This window comes from Arvicola amphibius, chromosome 5 (genome assembly GCF_903992535.2).
Source record: "Arvicola amphibius chromosome 5, mArvAmp1.2, whole genome shotgun sequence".
Classification (NCBI taxonomy): Eukaryota; Metazoa; Chordata; class Mammalia; order Rodentia; family Cricetidae; genus Arvicola; species Arvicola amphibius.
Genome location: NC_052051.1, coordinates 21,029,381 through 21,048,282, shown reverse-complemented (window position 1 = coordinate 21,048,282; position 18,902 = coordinate 21,029,381). Strand labels below are relative to the sequence as shown.

Below are 18,902 nucleotides of genomic sequence, written 5' to 3'. Positions count from 1 at the left end.
CATTTGTCTTGTTTATTCTGTAGCCAATAATACATTCCAGTACAGCATCCAGTTATTGATTTATTCTTGCTGGGGTAAGAACTTGGGCTTCGTACATTCTAAGCTCTACCCCAGGGCTATTCTGCACCCTAATTAATTAATTAGTTTGTTAATTTATATATTTTTACAATGCTAGCGACTGAGCCAGAGCCTAGTATGTTCTAGGTAGGTACTCTACCAATAAGCAACACCCCATACTTCTAATTAAGTTATTTACAATATTCGATATTTAATTATTTCTCCTGCTAAAATAAGGCTCCCTGCAGACAGGCTGCTATGGATGTATTCCATCAGACTAGAACAATGACTTGCATAAGGTCAGTATAAACTTAGTGAATGACTACACAGAATGACATCTGATGGGAGAATTCCCACAGAGCTGCAGGATTTGACCCCATGGTATTTTAGCCTAGTTTCTGATCTGCTTTTTTGCGAATGTTACCTCCTGTCTCCTGTCCCTTCTGCTTCAAGTCTTATCTGAGAGTTTTCCTAGGGGATCAAAGCCTATGAAAACTTGGCTTATGAAAAACACAGAAAACTATGGTATTCTTAACTGATAAGTTGCATTGGCATTGTCCCTCTGGAGGGTTTATATTAAAGACTTTGGAATGCGAAGTTGACTTGCTAAAGGTGTGAACTGCTAACAATAAAAGGGCCTTTGCTCAGCAAAGGCGCTTCAGTGGTGGAGAGGAATCCACCCTGGTGCTGGAAAAGGCTAGACTCATCCTTGAGATGCCTCTCCACTCCTTTCCATGGACCGGGGAACACCCACGCCCCACACACAACAAATATCTACCAAACGATAAACAGTTAATTAATGAAAAAGAAGTTGCCTGCAGGTGTGCTGGCTCATGTCTGTAATCCCAGCTCTCTGGAGGATGATACAGGAGGATTGCCATGAGTTCCAGGCTGGCTTGGGCTATAAAGTGAGACCCCCTTCATCTCAAACAAAATAGAACAAAAAAAAAGACAAAACAAGGAAGTTGCTAAACAGTGGTATGTGATAGTTTTTATTAAAATAATGTTTTTGTAAAAGTGATGTGTATCTGCACATATATATGCATATATACAATAAACATACGTACAAATATTGTAAAATGGAGACAAACATGGACTTAAAGACCAATATCTATAAAGTGGCATTTTTGAGAAAAAAAATTTTCACTTTTAAGCTGTCTATATCGCTTAAAATTTTAATATTGGTATGAATATTAATGTTGACAAAAGGAGCCGGGCAGTGGTGGCACACACATTTAATCCCAGCACTAGGAAGGCAGAAGCAGGTAGATCTCTGTGAGTTCGAGGCCAGCCTGGTCTACAGTGAGTTCCAGGACAACTAGGGCTGTTACACAGAGAAACTTTGTCTCAAAAAAACAAAAAAACAAGTTGCTGTTGACAAAGATATGGAGCAAATAAATAAATAAATTAAATTAATAAATGAAAAGTAAAATAAATTTTAAAATCCCATAAATTGCACTTGGAAGTATAATTTGGTACAACTACTTTGGCAGCAAGTAAACATGCAGTAAAGTTGAAATTGTATACACACACAGACACACACTCTATGACTCACTATTTTACATTTAGGAATGTATTCTGGTAAAACTTATACGTGTTCAGGAAAACATATACGAGTCTTCACAGAAGTGGTCATTATGGAAAACAAAACAAAACAAAAACCCTTGAGACAGTTGATGGCTCATCACTAGAACAGAGAAACTGTGGCATGATCGCCCAATGAAGGACTTGCTATAGAAGCAATGAAATGTGCGAGTCCAGCTAAACATAACAAGAACCAAGCTCAAAGGGACCAAACAAGGTGGCTGACATCTGTAATCCCAATACTTGAGAAGTCGGGACCTTGAGGCCAGCCTGGGTTACATAGAAAAACTCCATCTCTAAGAAGGAAGGAGGAGGAGGAAGAGGAGAAGGAGGAGGAGTAGGAGGAGTAGGAGGAGAAGGAGAAGGAGGAGAGGAGGAGGAAGAGGAGGGAGAAGGAGGAGAAGGAGGAGGAGGAGGAGGAGAAGAAAGAAGAAGAAGAAGAAGAAGAAGAAGAAAGAAGAAGAAGAGAGAGAAGAGAAGAAGAAGAAGAAGAAGAGAAGAAGAAGAAAAAGTCATTTGAAAAAGGTCATACAAACTATATGCTTTTTAAATTTATTTATTTTGTATATGTGGTGTATGTGTGGGTGACTGTGTGCTATGGTGTGTGTGTGTGTGTTTGTGTGTGTGTGTGTGTGTAGGGTGCTGAGACAAATTGGGGGAGTTACTTCTGTCTCTCCAACATGTGGGTTGCAGGGATAAAACTCAGGAGATCAGCATTGGTGGTAAGTGCCTTTACCCACTGAGCCATTTTGCTGGACCTAAAATACTTCTTGACAGTAAAACTCTGCTGCGGGAATTTGTCTGTGCTGTGGTCTGACGTTCAGTGGGGTGAGGAATCGGTTAGAGAGGCTGGGTTCACATTCAGCTGGCTGGAGTGGATCATGGAGTTCCCTGGTGGACCCGGACAAGAAAAAGAAAGGCCCCAGAGGATGAAGCGGAAAGGAAAGGTGTCCGGTCTTTTTGAGCTGGGAAGCGAAGGGTGGCAGTGTGCTTCCCAGTCGTTTGCGATTATCTCGGGTTTTTATCTTTAATATTTGTCCCCGAGTTTTATTTTATAATAAACGGTAAAAGAAATCGCGTTAGCTAGTGGTCACGCCAGCATTATTAAACCACGCAAAGGCGGAGTGATTCCACCACACCAACCATTTCAACTGCAGAGGCCCTTTCCCCAGTCCCCCACCCTCCAGCTCCTTCTAGTCCGCTTTCCTGCGTACTGGGGCTTTCCGTTGTTGTCTTCCCGGGCACAAATCCACGGCTCCTCACAGTTCTTCATGTGTCCTCCGCTACCCTCTCAGGCCACTTCTGCAGCCACTTCAGAGGCACAAGGCACCAGGGCTAAGCTTGTCCGGCTGCCTTACACATTTGCTTGTAGCGTGCTGAGCCTGAGCTGCTTTGGTGTCGCGCCTACTCCACCTGCTGGTTGAACATCGTCACTACATCTGACTACCTTTGCACAACTCCATCCTTGGTGTCAGAGCCGGTAAGACACTTAGGAATTTTTAAACAGCGAACTAGGCTATTAAATGAATAAGTAAATAATTTAATTAAATATAAGTAAGTATTTCTTAAAAAGACAGAGAAAAAGAAGGGAGAGAAGGTCAATATTAATATTAAATGAATAAATAAATAATTAAATATAAGTATTTTTTTAAAGAGAGAAAAAGAAGGGAGAGAAGGACAATATTAATATCAAATGAATAAATAAATAATTTAATTAAATATAAGTAAGTTTTTTTTTAAAAAGAGAGAAAAAAAGGGAAGTAAGGGCAATATTAAGATCTTTCCCGGGGACTGGAGGGATGGCTCAGAGGTTAAGAGCATTGCCTGCTCTTCCAAAGGTCCTGAGTTCAATTCCCAGCAACCACATGGTTGCTCACAACCATCTGTAATGGGGTCTGGTGTCCTCTTCTGGCCTGCAGGCATACATACATCAGAATATTGTATACATAATAAATAAACAAACAAACAAATAATTTTTTTTTAAAAAAAGATCTTTCCCGTGTTAAAAATTGGACAAACCTCAATGCAAGGAATTAGGACCCTGTTTATTGTTACCATGGATGGGATGCAAAGAGAAAAGATAAATAAAGGAAGAAACAACTTATCTGGGATAGTCATAATTATTATCAATTTGGCAATTCATATTTTATCCTCAAAAATAGTTTGAAAACTGTACCAAATATGAGAAATTGATTGATATGAGAAAAAAACGTAGAAAATATACTAGTGATAAGATACAAGCCTTAGAAAGGGTTATTACTGGGGCTGGAGAGATGGATCAGAGGTTGGGAGTACAGGCTGTTCTTCCAGAGGTCCTGAGTTTAATTCCCAGCAACCACCTGGTGGCTCACAACCATCTGTAATGAAATCTGGTGCACTTTTCTGGTGTGGAAGCATACATACAGACAGAAACACTGTATATATAATAAATAAATAATAAATAAATCTTTTTAAAAAAATTAAAAGCTTCAGAATTTCATAAGAAACACCATGTTGATAGCAAAGGCTTAAAGAAAGAATTTTCTTTCTTCAGCAAGAAGCCAAGGAAGTCCTAAGAAATATCCTACTTGTTCTCTGCATGACCAAGCTCCACTTCCAGCAGGAAGGACTCCTAAGGTACTCAAAGAAATGAAATTTGGCAAATGGATGTGTTCCATTTTGCAGAGTTTGGAAAATTAAAGTATTTGCAATATGCCATAGATACATATTTACGATTTCAATGGGCAACTGCTTTAAGTTCTGAAAAGGCTGCCTGTAATTACATATTTATTAGAAGTTATGGCCATCATGGGGATACCTGTACAAATTAAGACTCACAATGCTCCAGCATATGTCTGTAGAAAAATGAAAGTTTTTTGAATATTAAAACATAAAGCATATTACAAGTATACCACACAATCCCACAGGATAAGCAGTTACAGAAAAATCTAATCACACTTTAAAAGAAATGCTTAACAAACAGAAAGAGGTAATAAAGACCTCTTACTAACTTTAATTTTTTTAAATGTTAATGAAAACGGAACAACAGCTGCAGAGAGACATTGAAAAATAGAAGAAAAAACCCACTGAACTAAATCACCCTGTTTACTTTAAAGATGTGTTGACCTCAAAATGGAAACCAGAGTATGTGTTACATTTGGGAAGAGATTTTGTTTTTGTTTCCACAGGAGAAGGAAAGCTATGGATACCATCAAAATTGATAAATATTTGATCAGAACATGAGAGACATCTTGATTAGGAGAGGCAATACTTTATTCAACAATGTGGCAATTCAACTTGACAAAAAGGAAAACTCTCCAAAATTAAGGTTGGACAGGGTTTTGATTTTTGTCTTTCCAGGAGAATAAAAGCTTCCAACTATGGAATCTAAAGACCTTTGGACAAATGAAGCATAAGAATAAGAATAAGAATAAGAGGAGGAGGAGGAGGAGAAGAAGAAGAGGAGGAGGAAGAGGAGGAGAGGAGGAGTAGGTAGTAGAGAGGAGGAGGAGGAAGACGGAGAAGGAGAAGAGGAGGAGGAGGAGGAGGAGGAGGAGGAGAAGGAAAAGGAGAAGAGAAGAGAGAGTGGAGGAGGAGGAGGAGGAGGAGGAGAGGAGGAGGAGGAGGAGAGGAGGAGGAGGAGGAGAGGATGGGAGAATCAACTGGAAAAAAATCTCAGGAAAAGAGTCAATTGTCCTTACAGTATTAGCACACTTCCCAAGAATAAAATTTCACAAATCTTTCAAAGTGTTTGCTTTTGCTGTTCTCTACAGACATGTTAGGCAAATGGTCTTTATGAAGACCCAATTCAATGAAAAACTAAAGCTGGCTTTGAAATTGGAGTGTGGCTCTCTCTCTTTCTTTAAACCCAAGGTTGTTTGTTAAAAGAAAATCCCCAAAGTCTCTGTCTCATGTCAGAAGAGCTACCTGGTATGGGACAGAAGAAAACCAAAATCTAGGGACTATTATACTAACACTGATCTCATACCCCTTAGATTTATTTTGACCCTTTAAAACTTTTCGTAAGGTTTAAATATTATCTCAAAATTTAAACTTTCTGTTTAAATAGCCAGGCGGTGGTAGCGCACACCTTTAATCCCAGCACACAGGAGGTAGAGACAAACAGATCTCTGTGAGTTCAAGACTAGCCTGGTCTATAAGAGCTAGTTCTAGGACAGGCACCAAAGCTACAGAGAAACCTTGTCTTGAAAAAAATAAAATAAAATAAAATAAATAAATAATAAACAACTTTCTGTTTAATATTAATGGTCATACAGAGTACTAACTAATTCTAACCTTAGGCTTCCTGTACATGACTTCAGGCTTGAGTCACCAAGGCTGGTCTAATTCCTCAACCAGCCATATCAAGTAACCTTGGCCTGGAAAGTAAGCGTAGGCCCTACAGGCACTGCCCGATATCACTTTCTGGGATAATGAAAACATCTGTCAAATTGCCCAGTACAACATCTACCCTGGTTGAGTTGGTGAGCATTTGAAACATCGCTAGTACAACTGAGTTGAATCTTAAATTTTCCTTAATTTGATGACGTTCAAAGTGAAGTAACTGCGTGGGGCTAATGACTACTCTGTGGGGGAGTGGCACCTACGAGACCCAGAACTGCCTCTGTCTACGTGGCTGAATAAAGATAAGAAGAATCGGGCTGGAGAGATGGCTCAGTGGTTAAGAGCATTGCCTATTGCCTGCTCTTCCAAAGGTCCTGAGTTCAATTCCCGGCAACCACATGGTGGCTCACAACCATCTGTAATGAGGTCTGGTGCCCTCTTCTGGCCTGCAGACATACACACCACAGAGTATTGTATACATAATAAAATAAAATAAATATTTAAAAAAAAAAAAAAAAAAAAAAAAAAAAAGATAAGAAGAATCCGCGAGCCGGGCGGTGGTGGCACACGCCTTTAATCCCAGCACTCGGGAGGCAGAGGCAGGCGGACCTCTGGTAGTTCGAGACCAGCCTGGTTTAGAAGAGCTAGTTCCAGGGCAGGCTCTAAAGCTGCAGAGAAACTCTGTCTCGGGAAAAAAAAAAAAAAAAAAACAACAACAACAAAGAAGAATCCGCTACTGTGCCGCTCTCGGCGTGCTCACAATGGTTAAAGCAGACTGTAGCCAAAGGTGATAGTAACACTGCACACCACTGCACCCATCGCAGAGTAAGGACAAAGTAAATGAAATCATGTATGTAGAATGCTCTTTCCCCCACCCTCCAATACCCTCTTGTACCCACTAAATAAACTCCATACCCAAGCTCTCTCTCTCCACATGAGCATCTTTCTGTCTCTCACCGGCCGTGGCCTCTCCCTGCGGCAGTGGGACCTGCCAGGGTCACCTGCGCGTGGTTAATCTTTTTACCAACTCTACTGTAAATGCTCAGTAACTGGAGCTACATTCTAGTCTGAGTCTGTTAAATTCGCACATCAGGGCATCCCTCAATCCTCACCAGAGAAGTTTCTTGGAGTAGATGCCAATCAACACAGAAACCTACTACTGATCAACATGCGGACTTGGGAAATCTCAGCCGTAAATGGGATGTCTATCTCATACTCCTCACCTCAAGGCTCAGGGATGTGGAAGAGGAGCAGAAAGACTGTAAGAACCAGAGGTGGTGAATGGCTCCTGAGAGACAGCATTTTCCAAACACAACAGGGGAAGGTGCAATACGAACTCACGGAGATGGCAAGAGTATGCTCGAGATCTGCAGAAGCTCAAGCTATACAAAGCCCCAGGACAGAGAAGGGGAAGTGGGCACAAAAGACCCCCTAGCCAAAAAGCTATTCATAATTGATAGCTAAGGGAGAAGGAAAGTCAGTTGTTTTTTTCCAATGGAGTGACTCTGGGTATATCAACCACTCTCCAGGGCAGGACTCCATGCTTAGTTTGTTTTTGATTTTTTTTTAAAAGAAAGGGAGAGAAATAGAGCATGAAGTTGAGTGGGTAGGGATCTGGGGGAAGGGAATGAAGATGATCAAAATGTAGTGTACGAAATTCTCAAGGAATAAAATCTTTTTTAAAACGCCACCCAGAGTTACTGTATGGCTCACTAGCTTGAAAGATGGTAAAAACCCACTCATAAGCCAGTTATTAACAATCTAAGTATGGTAATCCTTCTACCATACTTTCCAAAAGGGCTCAAAATCACGTCACTGTATTCCTCGCCTCCCTTCTCACGGCTTTAAAATTGGCCGGGCTGCCGGGGAGACCCGTGATTGACAGCGCGTCCGGCCAGTCACTGGTACCGGCCAATCAGAGGCGGCCCCGTCTCAGGCCCAGCCCAAGTCTCCGTCCAATCGCGTCCGGGTGGCAGCCGGAGCCGGACGGTTGGGAGGCGGTCGGTTCCAAGTGCACCGCGGCGCGGGGGAGACTGCGGGATCTCAAGCAGCAACCCTGAGAGCGGCTCGCACGCCACGACTGGACCCGCCACGCCGCGGCTGCTGCGAGCGGCCCTACCCAGTGCGGCCGCTGAGACTGACCTTTGCCGGGAGCCCATCCCGGCAGCCGGCTTGTGCTGCGGGTCCTTGGCGTCCCCTCCGGCGCGCTCTTGGAGCCACTTCCCAGAGCGGAAGTCTGCCTGCTCGGGCTCCGGTGGGGCCTGCTCGGAGGAATGGCGCCGCCGGGTGAGGCGTTGCGCATGGCTCAACAGTGGGGCCCCGCGGCCGACACGCCTTGGGGAGCGGGGCGCCGCCCGCGGGAGGCTAGTACGGACCACACGGGCGCCGGCCAGGCGCGGTTCCCCTCCCCTACGGGGCAAGGGCATGGGCTCGGGCGCTTTCGGGGTCGTGGGTGTGACGGAGGGCTGCGAGCTGTGGTGAAGTGCCGGCGACCCGAAAGGCTGGTGCCGGGGGAGGGGGGGGGTGTGCAACGCGCGGCTACGGGTCCCCGCGAGACCCAGCGCGAACCGCGGCAGCGCGGACCCCGGGCCTGGCCTCCTTCATTCATTGGAGTGGTACCCGCGGCCTACAACCTGTCTGGGAGCCGCACTTGTCATCCTGAAAGCCCTTTCACCACGTCACTGCACTTTTCTTTGGGCTCTAGGTTCTTTCTCCCTGACAGGGACAGGCGACTCACCTAGCCTAAAGCCTAGGCTATGAAGTGATACTAGAGGTGCAGACCTGTAACCGGCCACATAGTCACTGTGAGACCGGGTGGCAGGGACTTAACCCCTCTGCACCCCAGTTTCTCATCTGGTACCTGCTTCGTAAGAGCTGTGTGAGATGGTGTGCTGTGCTTGCTTTTAACAGTGCAGGGTAGATGTGAATGGACGCAGTAGTGTGGATCTTAGTGTTGTCTTTTTCAAAATCACCATTTTGGTGTATCTGGCTATTCCCCCTGGCTAAGGAGTAGTTGGAATCCCTGAATACAGTGAACAAAACTTGCCATTTCACTCTTCGATTTGGTAGTCAAGTGGTTAGAGTCAGAATTTGTATCGAAACTGTGTCCAGTTTGAGTCTCAGTTATGCGTCTTAGGGTAGGGTCTAGGGAGCTGGGGAGCTGAGTTCAGGCCCAAGCACTGAGAGAAAAACAAGTTCATGATACACAGATGATCCTCTACTTATTGCTGGATACCGCACATTATAGATCGCTTTGTTTCTTCAGTTCAGCGCTGGGGCTGAGAGGGACTCTGCGCATACTGGCTTCTCATTTTTTAAAGCGCTTTCACATTTAGGTTAGCAAACACACCAAGACTTAAATGAAACTACTGTTCCTAGAAGAGTAATTCTCTGTGAGTTATGTATCCTGTCAACATTCCTCAAAAAGAAGGAAAAAAGTAGGGGCTGTCAAGGTGTAGGGGGAGTCAAGGTTCTTGTTATTGGGCCTGGTTGATAAGGATAAGATGACCCGAGGAGCTGGAGCTTCAGATGTAGAAGGAGAGAACTGACTCCCAAGTTTTTCTCTGACCTCCCCCCCGCCCCCAGTTTAATTTTTTAAGTAGAATGTGAACTCTGTAGTGTTGACTGGGTTGAGTCCAACCAAGACCAGCCACGTGTAAGCTACTGTAATCCTCAGTTTTCTTCTTTGTAAAGCAATGCCTTTAAAGCATTCTAATTCAAATTAAACTTGAGCTGTAGGCAAAGCATTTAGGGCCATTGATGTTAGTCTTGTAATTGCCTTTTAATGCTTTTAACTCTGATGACAGGCAGTTCACTCATGTTTTGTGACAGCCTATTCACAAGGTTTCCTCAGTTTTTATTTTTAATGAAAGATAAATGCCATTCCTACAGTTTCTTCCTGTCCCCTGGGGGATCACAGATGAGACTGGGTTTTCTTTCCATTTATTTGTTAAATATTTACTCGGTGCATACCATACCTGGCGGTCTGTAAGACTTGGAAATACTGAAATAAACATGAGATAGTTTTTAGCCGCCTCCTGCTCTAGGGGCCTAGAGCTTACAGTTTAGCAGAGAAATCAGCCCTCATATTCTTATTCTTCTTAATATTTTGTCATGAGACAGGGTTTCTCCATGTAGTCCTGACTGTCCTGGAACTCGCTTTGTAAACCAGGCTGGCCTCAAACTCAGTGTTGGGACTAAAGACGTGCACCTTTGCTGAGTGGCTACACCAGCAAGCACAGTCATGGAAGCAGCAGCTGATACTGTCAGAGTTCTCTTTACAGGCCAGTCATTATTCTAGAACCTTTCTCCCTTAACTCCTAACAAGCCCAGGGGTGACACTTGTCATTTTTGTGCCTGAGAGCTGGGGCCGTGGCTGGTTCCCCTGTAACCCAGAGGCTAGGTTCTTCATTGTACTGGGGCAGAACTCATCCTAACGATACTGAAGCTGAAACCTGAAAAGACACATTATACAAAGCTGAAATTGAGGAGAACCTAAAAAGTGTGTTGGGAACATGGCTCCTTAAGGAACAGGCTGGAAAGAGAAAACTGTTGGAGTGGCCGGGGAGGAGTTTGGTTGAGAAGGAAACATGATTTAAGGATTCAGGATCTGTTCTGTCCTGGGAAGTTTTACTTGGGAATGGTGTGGTCTTGTTCTTCAGATTCTTGGAGCTTGCAGGAAAGACTGTCTTGGTAGTCGAAGATGGGGGTCATCATTCCTCCGTCTCGAGGCTAAACCTGTGTTCCCTACCCATTCCCACAGGGTTGGGTTCCCAGACCTTAGTGCATCATTGTTGGGACTGGGACCCAGGGTAATGTGGCATGTACTTAATAGCCATTTCCCTCAAAGGTTCAAGCGCTGTCTTCCTGTTGGCCCTGACAATCATAGCCAGCACCCAGGCTCTGACACCTACCCACTACCTCACCAAGCATGATGTGGAGAGACTGAAAGCCTCATTGGAGCGCCCTTTCACAAATCTGGAGTCTGCCTTCTACTCCATCGTGGGACTCAATAGCCTTGGGGCACAGGTGCCGGATGTCAAGGTAACGCTGCCTTTCTTCTGTTGAGTGTTTTAGGAGAGCCTAATCTTTCTTCCTTTCCTTTTTTAAATGAGTGCTCTATCTGCATATATGCCTGCTTGCCAGAAGAGGGCATCAGGTCCCATTATAGAAGGTTGTGAGCCATCATGCGGTTGCTGGGAATTGAATTCAGGACCTCTGAAGAGCAGCTAGTGCCCTTAACCAGCTGAGCCATCTCTCTAGCCCCCCAGCTGGGTGTTTCTAAGGGAAAGGAGGAAAGTGAGTCAGAGCCTCTGGAATCTACTAGAACTCTATCTGTGAAGCTGCTCAGTACAGCTTGTATTTGGTTTGTGTGCTTCTTAGCCACTGAGCCAGCTCCCCAGCCCCATAACATTGCTTGTAAAGTGCTAGGTGCATGGCTAACAACTCCTAAAGGAGCTCAAGGTGGAGGACTCACATGCATCAGTCAGTGATGGTCATTGTGTCAGGCAATTTGGACATATTCTTCTTTTTTTGAGCAGAATACAGTGCAGTGGAAATGTTTTCTGAATTTAGGAACTATTGTTTTACTTTTTACTCTTTGAAGGCCCACCACCCAGTTCCCAAATTAATACACAGAGACTTATTCTTACTTATGAATGCCCAGCCTTAGCTTGGCTTGTTTTTAGCCAGCTTTTCTTAAATTATCCCATCTACTTTTTGCCTCTGGGTTTTTACCTTTCTCTATCCTATATACCTTTCTTCCCTTGTTACTCCATGGCTGGTTCTATGGCTGGTGACTGGCCCCTGGGGTCGTCCGCTCCTTCTCTTTTTCTCCTTCTTCCCTCTTCTTCTCTTGAGCCTAGACTTCTCCTCCTATTTATTCTCTCTGCCTGACAGCCCCTCCTGTCATCTCTCCTGCAAAGTTATTGGCTGTTCAGCTCTTTATTAGACCAATCAGGTGTTTTAAGCAAGCAGAGTAACACAGCTTTACAGAGTTAACCAAAGGCCGCATAAAAGAATGCCACACATCTTTGTATCATTAAACAATATTCCACAGATGAAATACTTAGAGCACATCTTGAACTAATATTCCACGACAGGGAACAGCTAAGGGGTGTGTAGCCATTACAAAATCATGAACAGTTAGGCTAAGGCATTTTCCCTGAATATTTCTTGTTTTCTATGACTTCATAAGAAATTACCATAGATTTAGGATTTGAAAACCACCCATTTATGTAGTAAAATGGCTCAGTGAGTAAAAGGTACCTGCTGTCAGAGCTGGTGACCTGAGCCAGCTCAGCTCTCAGAACTCACATGGTGGAGGGAGAAAACCAATTCTTACAGGTTGTTTATGACAAAGATCAGGCTCAGTTTGTCAAGCTTGGCAACATGAAGCTTCGCTAGCTAAGCCATCTCATTGACCGTAGTACTACTTTTCATTATAGTATGCATCCTTGATTGTCAGGATGCTTTGATGTGCTTCTGCTTCTTCCTCGGGATTGTTGGTCCATGAGGGTGAAGAGAGCAGAAGCGGGGAGCAGAGTTTGGACTGCTGTGGATGTGACAGAGACAGCCCTCCAGGAGATGAGTTAGGTGAATCAGCTCAGCTTTATTCCTGAGTATAGGGAATATATAGAATTAGGAAGCCTAGGGACAAACCCTAATTTGCATCAAGTGACACGCTCCTATCATAAAGCTTCGCATGTGGCAGTGGGGTCCTATATTAGAGGGTCACGCTAGAGATAAATCAGGCATCCAGGCTTAGAGACAGCTTTCAGATAAGATCAGTCCTTTGGACCCAGGGACAGTCTCCACATAAAGGCAGGTAGAGAGCAGGAAGTCTCACTATTAGGGAGGGAGTCTCCATGTCATCTAACTTTGGAGAAAACTGCCAGGCTGTGATAGACTGCAGCCTCTGACCAGCAAGGCCTCCCAACACTTTGAGATATTTTGCTACATCACAAATACTGAAAGTATTATATGATAAGGTATTGCCACACAAATGGTCACCATTTATGCTGTTGCCTTGCTTTTTGCTTTCTTTCAAGAGTCAGTGGCAACTAGTAGAGGTTTTGTATTGTAAAGTGTAACAAATGAAATTGGACTAATGTCAGATTTTAGTCGGATTGGCATGCCAAGGGCAGAAACATTTGTGAATCATCAGATTTGTGTTTGAGGCTTGTAGAGGAGTGAGGCGCTCACAGTGCCTTCTGAGCTGTGGCATGATTTGAAGTTCCACATGAAATTTAGGTTGAATGCATTCCTCTACAGTTGTTCTCTGTTGGTGGTGTGAGTTTGAGGGGCCATCGATTAGGGCTGGCAGTGTAAACTGAAGTGTGAGGGGATGTCGATTAGGGCTGGCAGTGTGAACTGAAGTGGAACTGGGAAGAGAAGCCGGCAGGCAGCAGCTTGAGAGACAAAGGATGAATGTGTTTGTTTAAATAAAGACTTAAACTTATGAATGCATTATGGCTTGTCAGTTGATGAGATAATGGAGAAAGCAACCTCTGCAAAGCCTGGGGCTTAGTAGTGCTTGAAGTGTTGCCTAGGGGTTGGTGTCTCGGGCAGCTGGAGCAGGGGCATTGGAAAGTAAGGTAGGCAGTGTGTATGGAAACAGTGGGCTCAGTGGCAAAGGAAATGCTTGCTCAGTGTGATGTCTGAGAGGAGACTAGAGGGGCTGGGAGCTGATGCTGGAGGAAGCGAGGGGAGGGTGGGCAGGAAAGAGCCATGTAGGGCATGGTATCTGATTACGTTTAGGGGATTGACAGGAAGGAAGGTAGAAGAAAGCATAGTGGTTCTTTGCCCTGGAGGATATTGAGACCCTTGGGGTTTTACCAAAGGGCACAGAAGCTGAGGTGGGGATGTGTATGGAGTGGTAATGTCTGGAATGTGGAGAACAGTTAGAGAAGAGCTAGCCGAAGCCCCAGCCCTGGGCTGGAAAGAGCAGCACTCATGGAAGGTCCGGAGCATGTTTTATTATTCCCCACTCCTGCTGCTGTTAAAGCTGTGCTGCCCACATCATGAAGCCCTTGAACATTCTTGCCCTTGATTTGTCCTTGTAAGCATCAGAGGAAGACTAGTGCTGAATATACTCCACTTTAGCAGCCTCTTCCAGTAGGGATATAGCTAGGCTATCTGGATTTGAAGGCCATTTCTCCCAATCAGGAACAACCTCAATTGAGCTGCTTGCTTCTCTATGAACTTAAGACAGTAAAAATGTCCTTTAAATCCCCTAGAGGCACTGTGACTCTCATTGGAAGTGCTGGGGAAGAAGGTACCTTAGCACTGTGGAGACCTGGTGCTATCTTTTCATGGTTAGAGCACCAGAGGGCAGCAGAGCACAGAGTCTTTGCTGTGTGTGGAAAGCGATCCCTTCATGGAGTAACCAGTTTCCTTTTCAGACCCCAGTTTATACACGGTGGAGTACTTGGTTTCTTCCACCCCCACCCCCACCCCCAGCTCTTTTGTTTGTTCAGTTTGATTTTGGTTTTCTGAGACAGAGTTTCTCTGTAGCTTTGGAGCCTGTCCTGGAACTTGGTGTAGACCAGGCTGGCCTCGAACTCACAGATCCTCCTGCCTCTGCCTTCTGAATGCTGGGATTAAAGGTGTGCACCACCACCACCCTGCCTTCCCTCTGGTTCTTTCATGCTGCACTCTAAATTGAAGCTCCTTTGTTTTAAGGATCTTGAGTTTTTTCCTAACATTTTTTAAAAGATTGTTTTTGTTAGTTTGTTTTTGTTCTGAGTGAGGTAGCCCTGCAGTGACACATGACACAATGTATCCTAGCCGCTTGGTCTCAGGCTCACCCACTCCTCCTCCTATTTCATTTCCCAGAGGTTCCTTCTGTGATTTTGTTATTGTTGTTGGTTTTTTTTTTTTTTGAAACAAGGTTTCTCTGTGTAACAGCCCTGGCTATCCTGGAACTAGCTCTGTAGCCTAGGCTGGCCTTGAACTCACAAAGATCCTCCTGCCTCTGCCTCCCAAGAGTTGGGATTAAAGGCATGTGCCACCACTGCCTGGCTTTTCTGTGATTTTTAGGGGTCAAATTTCCAGGTCTTGTGCATGCTAGGCAAATATTGTATATCTGAGCAACACCCCCCAGTACCAAATGACACACCCACTTTTGACTGGATTGTCCAAAAATTTTGAATAGCTGGGGGGTGGGGGTGTTGTTATTTTTTGAGACAGGGTCTCTCTACATAGCCCTGACTATCCTAGAATTCACTGTGTAGACCAAGCTGGCCTCGAACTCACAGCCTATTTCTGCCTTCCAATTACTTGGATTAATGGCATATGCCACCATTATTTTTATAATATCTCATTTAGAATAAATGTTTAGCAGTGTAACTTTTCTCCCTTGCAGTTCAGCAGAACAGAAGTGGCTAGAATTTTGTTTTGTGCTCACTTACTGTGTTGAGCACAGTGTTCTCGGGCAACCAGCACTGAGTACCTGTAGCCAGTGCTTTGGGAAGCACAGGGCAAAGTGGGGACTGTGATCTATCATGGAATGAGTATAAACAATGGCTCTATGAGACAGGTGCATCTGAGCAGAGGCGAAAGGAAGATCTCATTTGGCAGACAGAAATCGCCAAGGGCAGGAAAACAGTTCAGCTGGAAAGTGCAGGAGAAGAGACTAAGATTCTGGGGCCTGAGGTGGGCCATCCTGATTAAGCTGCCACAGCAGAGGTGGGGAATACCTCTCAGACAATGTATGCTATGTTAGCAACTTTGGATCTTTTCTGGGAGTGATGGGAACTGTGGAAGCCTTTAATAGTAATGCAACATGGGTACTTTGTATTTCATAGAGTTTAGCCTTACTGTGTATGGAATAGATCACATGCCTTGAGGCAGGTAAAAAAAGGACAGTAACAGTCAGGGGAGGGTTGACAAGGACCTGCCTAGGGCAGAGACAAGCCAGGGGTCGGTTGAAGATAGGAAAGGAAGTAGACTGGGTAGCTTTGGAGGGAAGAGACGAGCCAACAGCAGTTCCCCAGGGTCTGGTCTGGGTGGTGGGATGCATGAGGATGCTGTGCTTGAGCCAGGAAGGCGGGTGAAAAGGTGAAGGCCTTAAGCCACTTGGCTTTGGAGACATGGCTCTGGAAACCCGGGACACCTGGTGTGAGGACACTCTCACTCTGCCCTTTGAAGGGCCACTTATCTGCTCGTGTCCCAGTTACTTCTTCTGCTAACGGAGAGAATTATGGTGTATGTGAAGGGCCTGTGCTCATCAGAAGGAAGAGCTCTGTGACACCCAGCACACACAGGTCACAGGTCACTTGTTAAATGGTGTCCACCCATCTCAGGCCTGCTGGTCCCTGTGTGAAGAAGTCAGCAGTTTGGGGTAATAGTGTCCTTCCTGTGCAAGATAACTGCTGAAAACAGTTGTATCTCGAAGACTCCACACTGTAAACCTCCATAGATGGGTTAGAATTTTATTTATTCCTGTAAGCACTTTTGCCTTTCCTGGTTATTGTATTCTGTCACCACTTGTCTCTGACTTTCCCTGTTTAGAAAGCATGTACCTTCATCAAGTCTAACCTCGACCCCAGCAACGTGGATTCCCTCTTCTATGCTGCCCAGTCGAGCCAGGTCCTCTCAGGCTGTGAGGTGAGCCCAGGTTCCTATACTGCCTTTTATTTATTTGTTCATTTGTTTATTTATATGCAGTAAGGTGCATTTTTAGAGGGAACATAATGTCAGATTGGTAATATAGTTTGTAAAATTGAGGAGTTATTGGTGTAGGTTGGAACATGATTTTTATTCCTGTAAGAAAACGTTTTTCCCTTTAAGGGTTCGCTATAGTGGCTTTTAGATTGCTTTTTCTTACAGTTCTCATCTCTTCTGGGAGACCTTGAGATTTTCATGGCTTGCTCAGCCTGCTCTCTTATAAACCTCAGGACCACCTGCCCAGAGGTGACACCACCTACAATAGTCTGGGCCCTTCCACATCAATTTTTAATCAAAAAAATATTCTGCAGACTTGCCTACAGGCCAGTTTTATTGAGGCATTTTCTCAGTTAAAGTTCTGTCTGCCCAAGTAACTCTAGCTTGTGTTGGGTTGACAATAAACCACTGAGAACAGAGGCAGTGTTAACTCTGTGAACATTTAATTCAGGGGTTGCTCGGTGGTCACAGCTTTGACAGCCACACTTGTACTGTTGTCAGTATGTCTCTCACACAGTGCCAGAGCCTGCTCTAGCTCTGTCTGCCGTTCCTTCCTCAGATATCTGTTGCAAATGAGACCAAAGATCTGCTTCTGGCAGCGGTCAGTGAGGACTCCTCTGTGGCCCAGATCTACCATGCAGTTGCAGCGCTCAGTGGCTTTGGCCTTCCCTTGGCATCCCAAGAAGCCCTTGGTGCCCTTACCGCTCGTCTCAGCAAGGAGGAGACTGTGCTGGCGTAAGTTGTGTGTTCGAACACTTCCTGAGTATCATTTGTGTTGGTGACTAACCTGAGAGGGTTCATTCACTGCCTCAGCACAGATTTCTGGACATCTGCTGTGTGCCAGGTGTTCTGCTAGATGTGGCAGACACTATTATGTTGATGCGTGCGTGGGTGCATACGTGGGTTTGCATCGGGAGGCCAGAGGTGATACCAGGTGTCTTCTCAGTCACTTTCCACCTGTTTTCATTTTTGGTTTTTATTTGAGGCAGGGTCTCTCTATGTAGCCCTGGCTGTCCTGGAACTCCCTATGCAGCCTAGGCTGGCCTTGAGCTCATAGAGATCTGCCTGCCTCTGCTTCCTGAGTGCTGGAATTAAAGGCATGTGCTACCCTTCCTGGCATTCTACTTTGTTTTTTGAGACATGCTGGCTAATGAGCTCCACAGATCTTCCTGCTAGTGTTGGGGATACAAACACTGCTGCATCCAGCTTCTCCATGGGTGCTAGGAGTCTGACCTCAGGTCCTCAGGCTTGCATGGCAGCACTTACCAATGAAGCCATCTCCCTATCCCCGGTGACTGACACTTGAATTAAGGCAGAAAGGTCTGGTCCTTGGCCTTGTGGATCTCTCACAGACAATATCTTCAAGCTCTTCAGGCAGAAGGCAAAGGCTGAGGCAATGTAAGCCACCCATCATAGAGAGATAGGCTGGAGGCTGGAGCAAGGGTCGATTATCAAAGGACAATGAGGCCAGTGAGCTACATGCAGTTTCTGGTGAGGCTTAACCAGGGCTGTTGGGATGTGGGCACTAGGGGTTCTGTGAAGAACAGGGCCTTACTAGATCCCTTGGAGTTGTGAGGATCAGCGTCTACTGGGCACATGGATTCTCAGGGAATAACATACTCTAGAAATTAGACTCTGATCCCCTGCAAAGGGCGTAAGTGAAGAAAAACCACGTTATAGGAATGATTTTACCCCACGTGTGTGTGTGTGTGTGTGTGTGTGTGTGTAAGAGAGAGAGAGAGAGAGAGAGAGAGAGAGAGAGAGAGAGAGAGAGCGCCTCCCATTTAATTGTAACCTCTGATGTGGAGTACCTGGAGCTCTGTCATACTGGCTAGTTTTTTTTTTTGTTTGTTTGTTTGTTTGTTTGTTTGTTTTTTTCAAGACAGGGTTTTTCTGTGTAGCCCTGGCTGTCCTGGAACTCACTTTGTAGAGCAGTCTGGCCTTGAATTTACAGAGATCTGCCTGCCTCTGCCTCCAAAGTGCTGGGATTAAAGGTGTGTGCTACCACTGCTTGCCTGTACTGGCTAGTTTTATATCAACTCGACACAAGCTTTTGTCAACTGAGAGGAGGGATCTCAATTGAGAAAATACCTCCATAAGATTGGATTGTAGGAAAATTTGTAGTGTATTTTTATTAATTAGTGATTGGTAGGGGAGGGCTCAGCCCCTTGTGGGTGGTACCATCTCTGGGCTGGGTGGTCCTGGGATCTATAAGAAAGCAGGCTGAGCAAACCATGGAGAGCAATCCAGTGTGTGGTGATCCTGCCTCAGCT

General features: G+C 45.0%; 1 protein-coding gene across 3 annotated transcripts in view; it reads left to right on the top strand.

The window, feature by feature from the left end:
* The first annotated feature begins 7,982 nt into the window (after positions 1 to 7,982).
* Rpn2 (ribophorin II) overlaps positions 7,983 to 18,902 on the top strand; it is a 48,385-nt gene continuing 37,465 nt past the window's right edge. Inside the window, exons 1-4 of one of the 3 annotated variants that reach the window (XM_038329757.1) lie at positions 7,983 to 8,331; positions 10,814 to 11,007; positions 16,477 to 16,572; positions 17,189 to 17,364. In XM_038329757.1, coding sequence (XP_038185685.1) covers positions 8,238 to 8,331; positions 10,814 to 11,007; positions 16,477 to 16,572; positions 17,189 to 17,364 — 560 coding nt within the window. In that variant the 5' untranslated portion in view covers positions 7,983 to 8,237. The remainder of the gene's footprint in view (positions 8,332 to 10,813; positions 11,008 to 16,476; positions 16,573 to 17,188; positions 17,365 to 18,902) is intronic. The other 2 variants (XM_038329759.1, XM_038329758.1) reach the window with 2 other exon arrangements.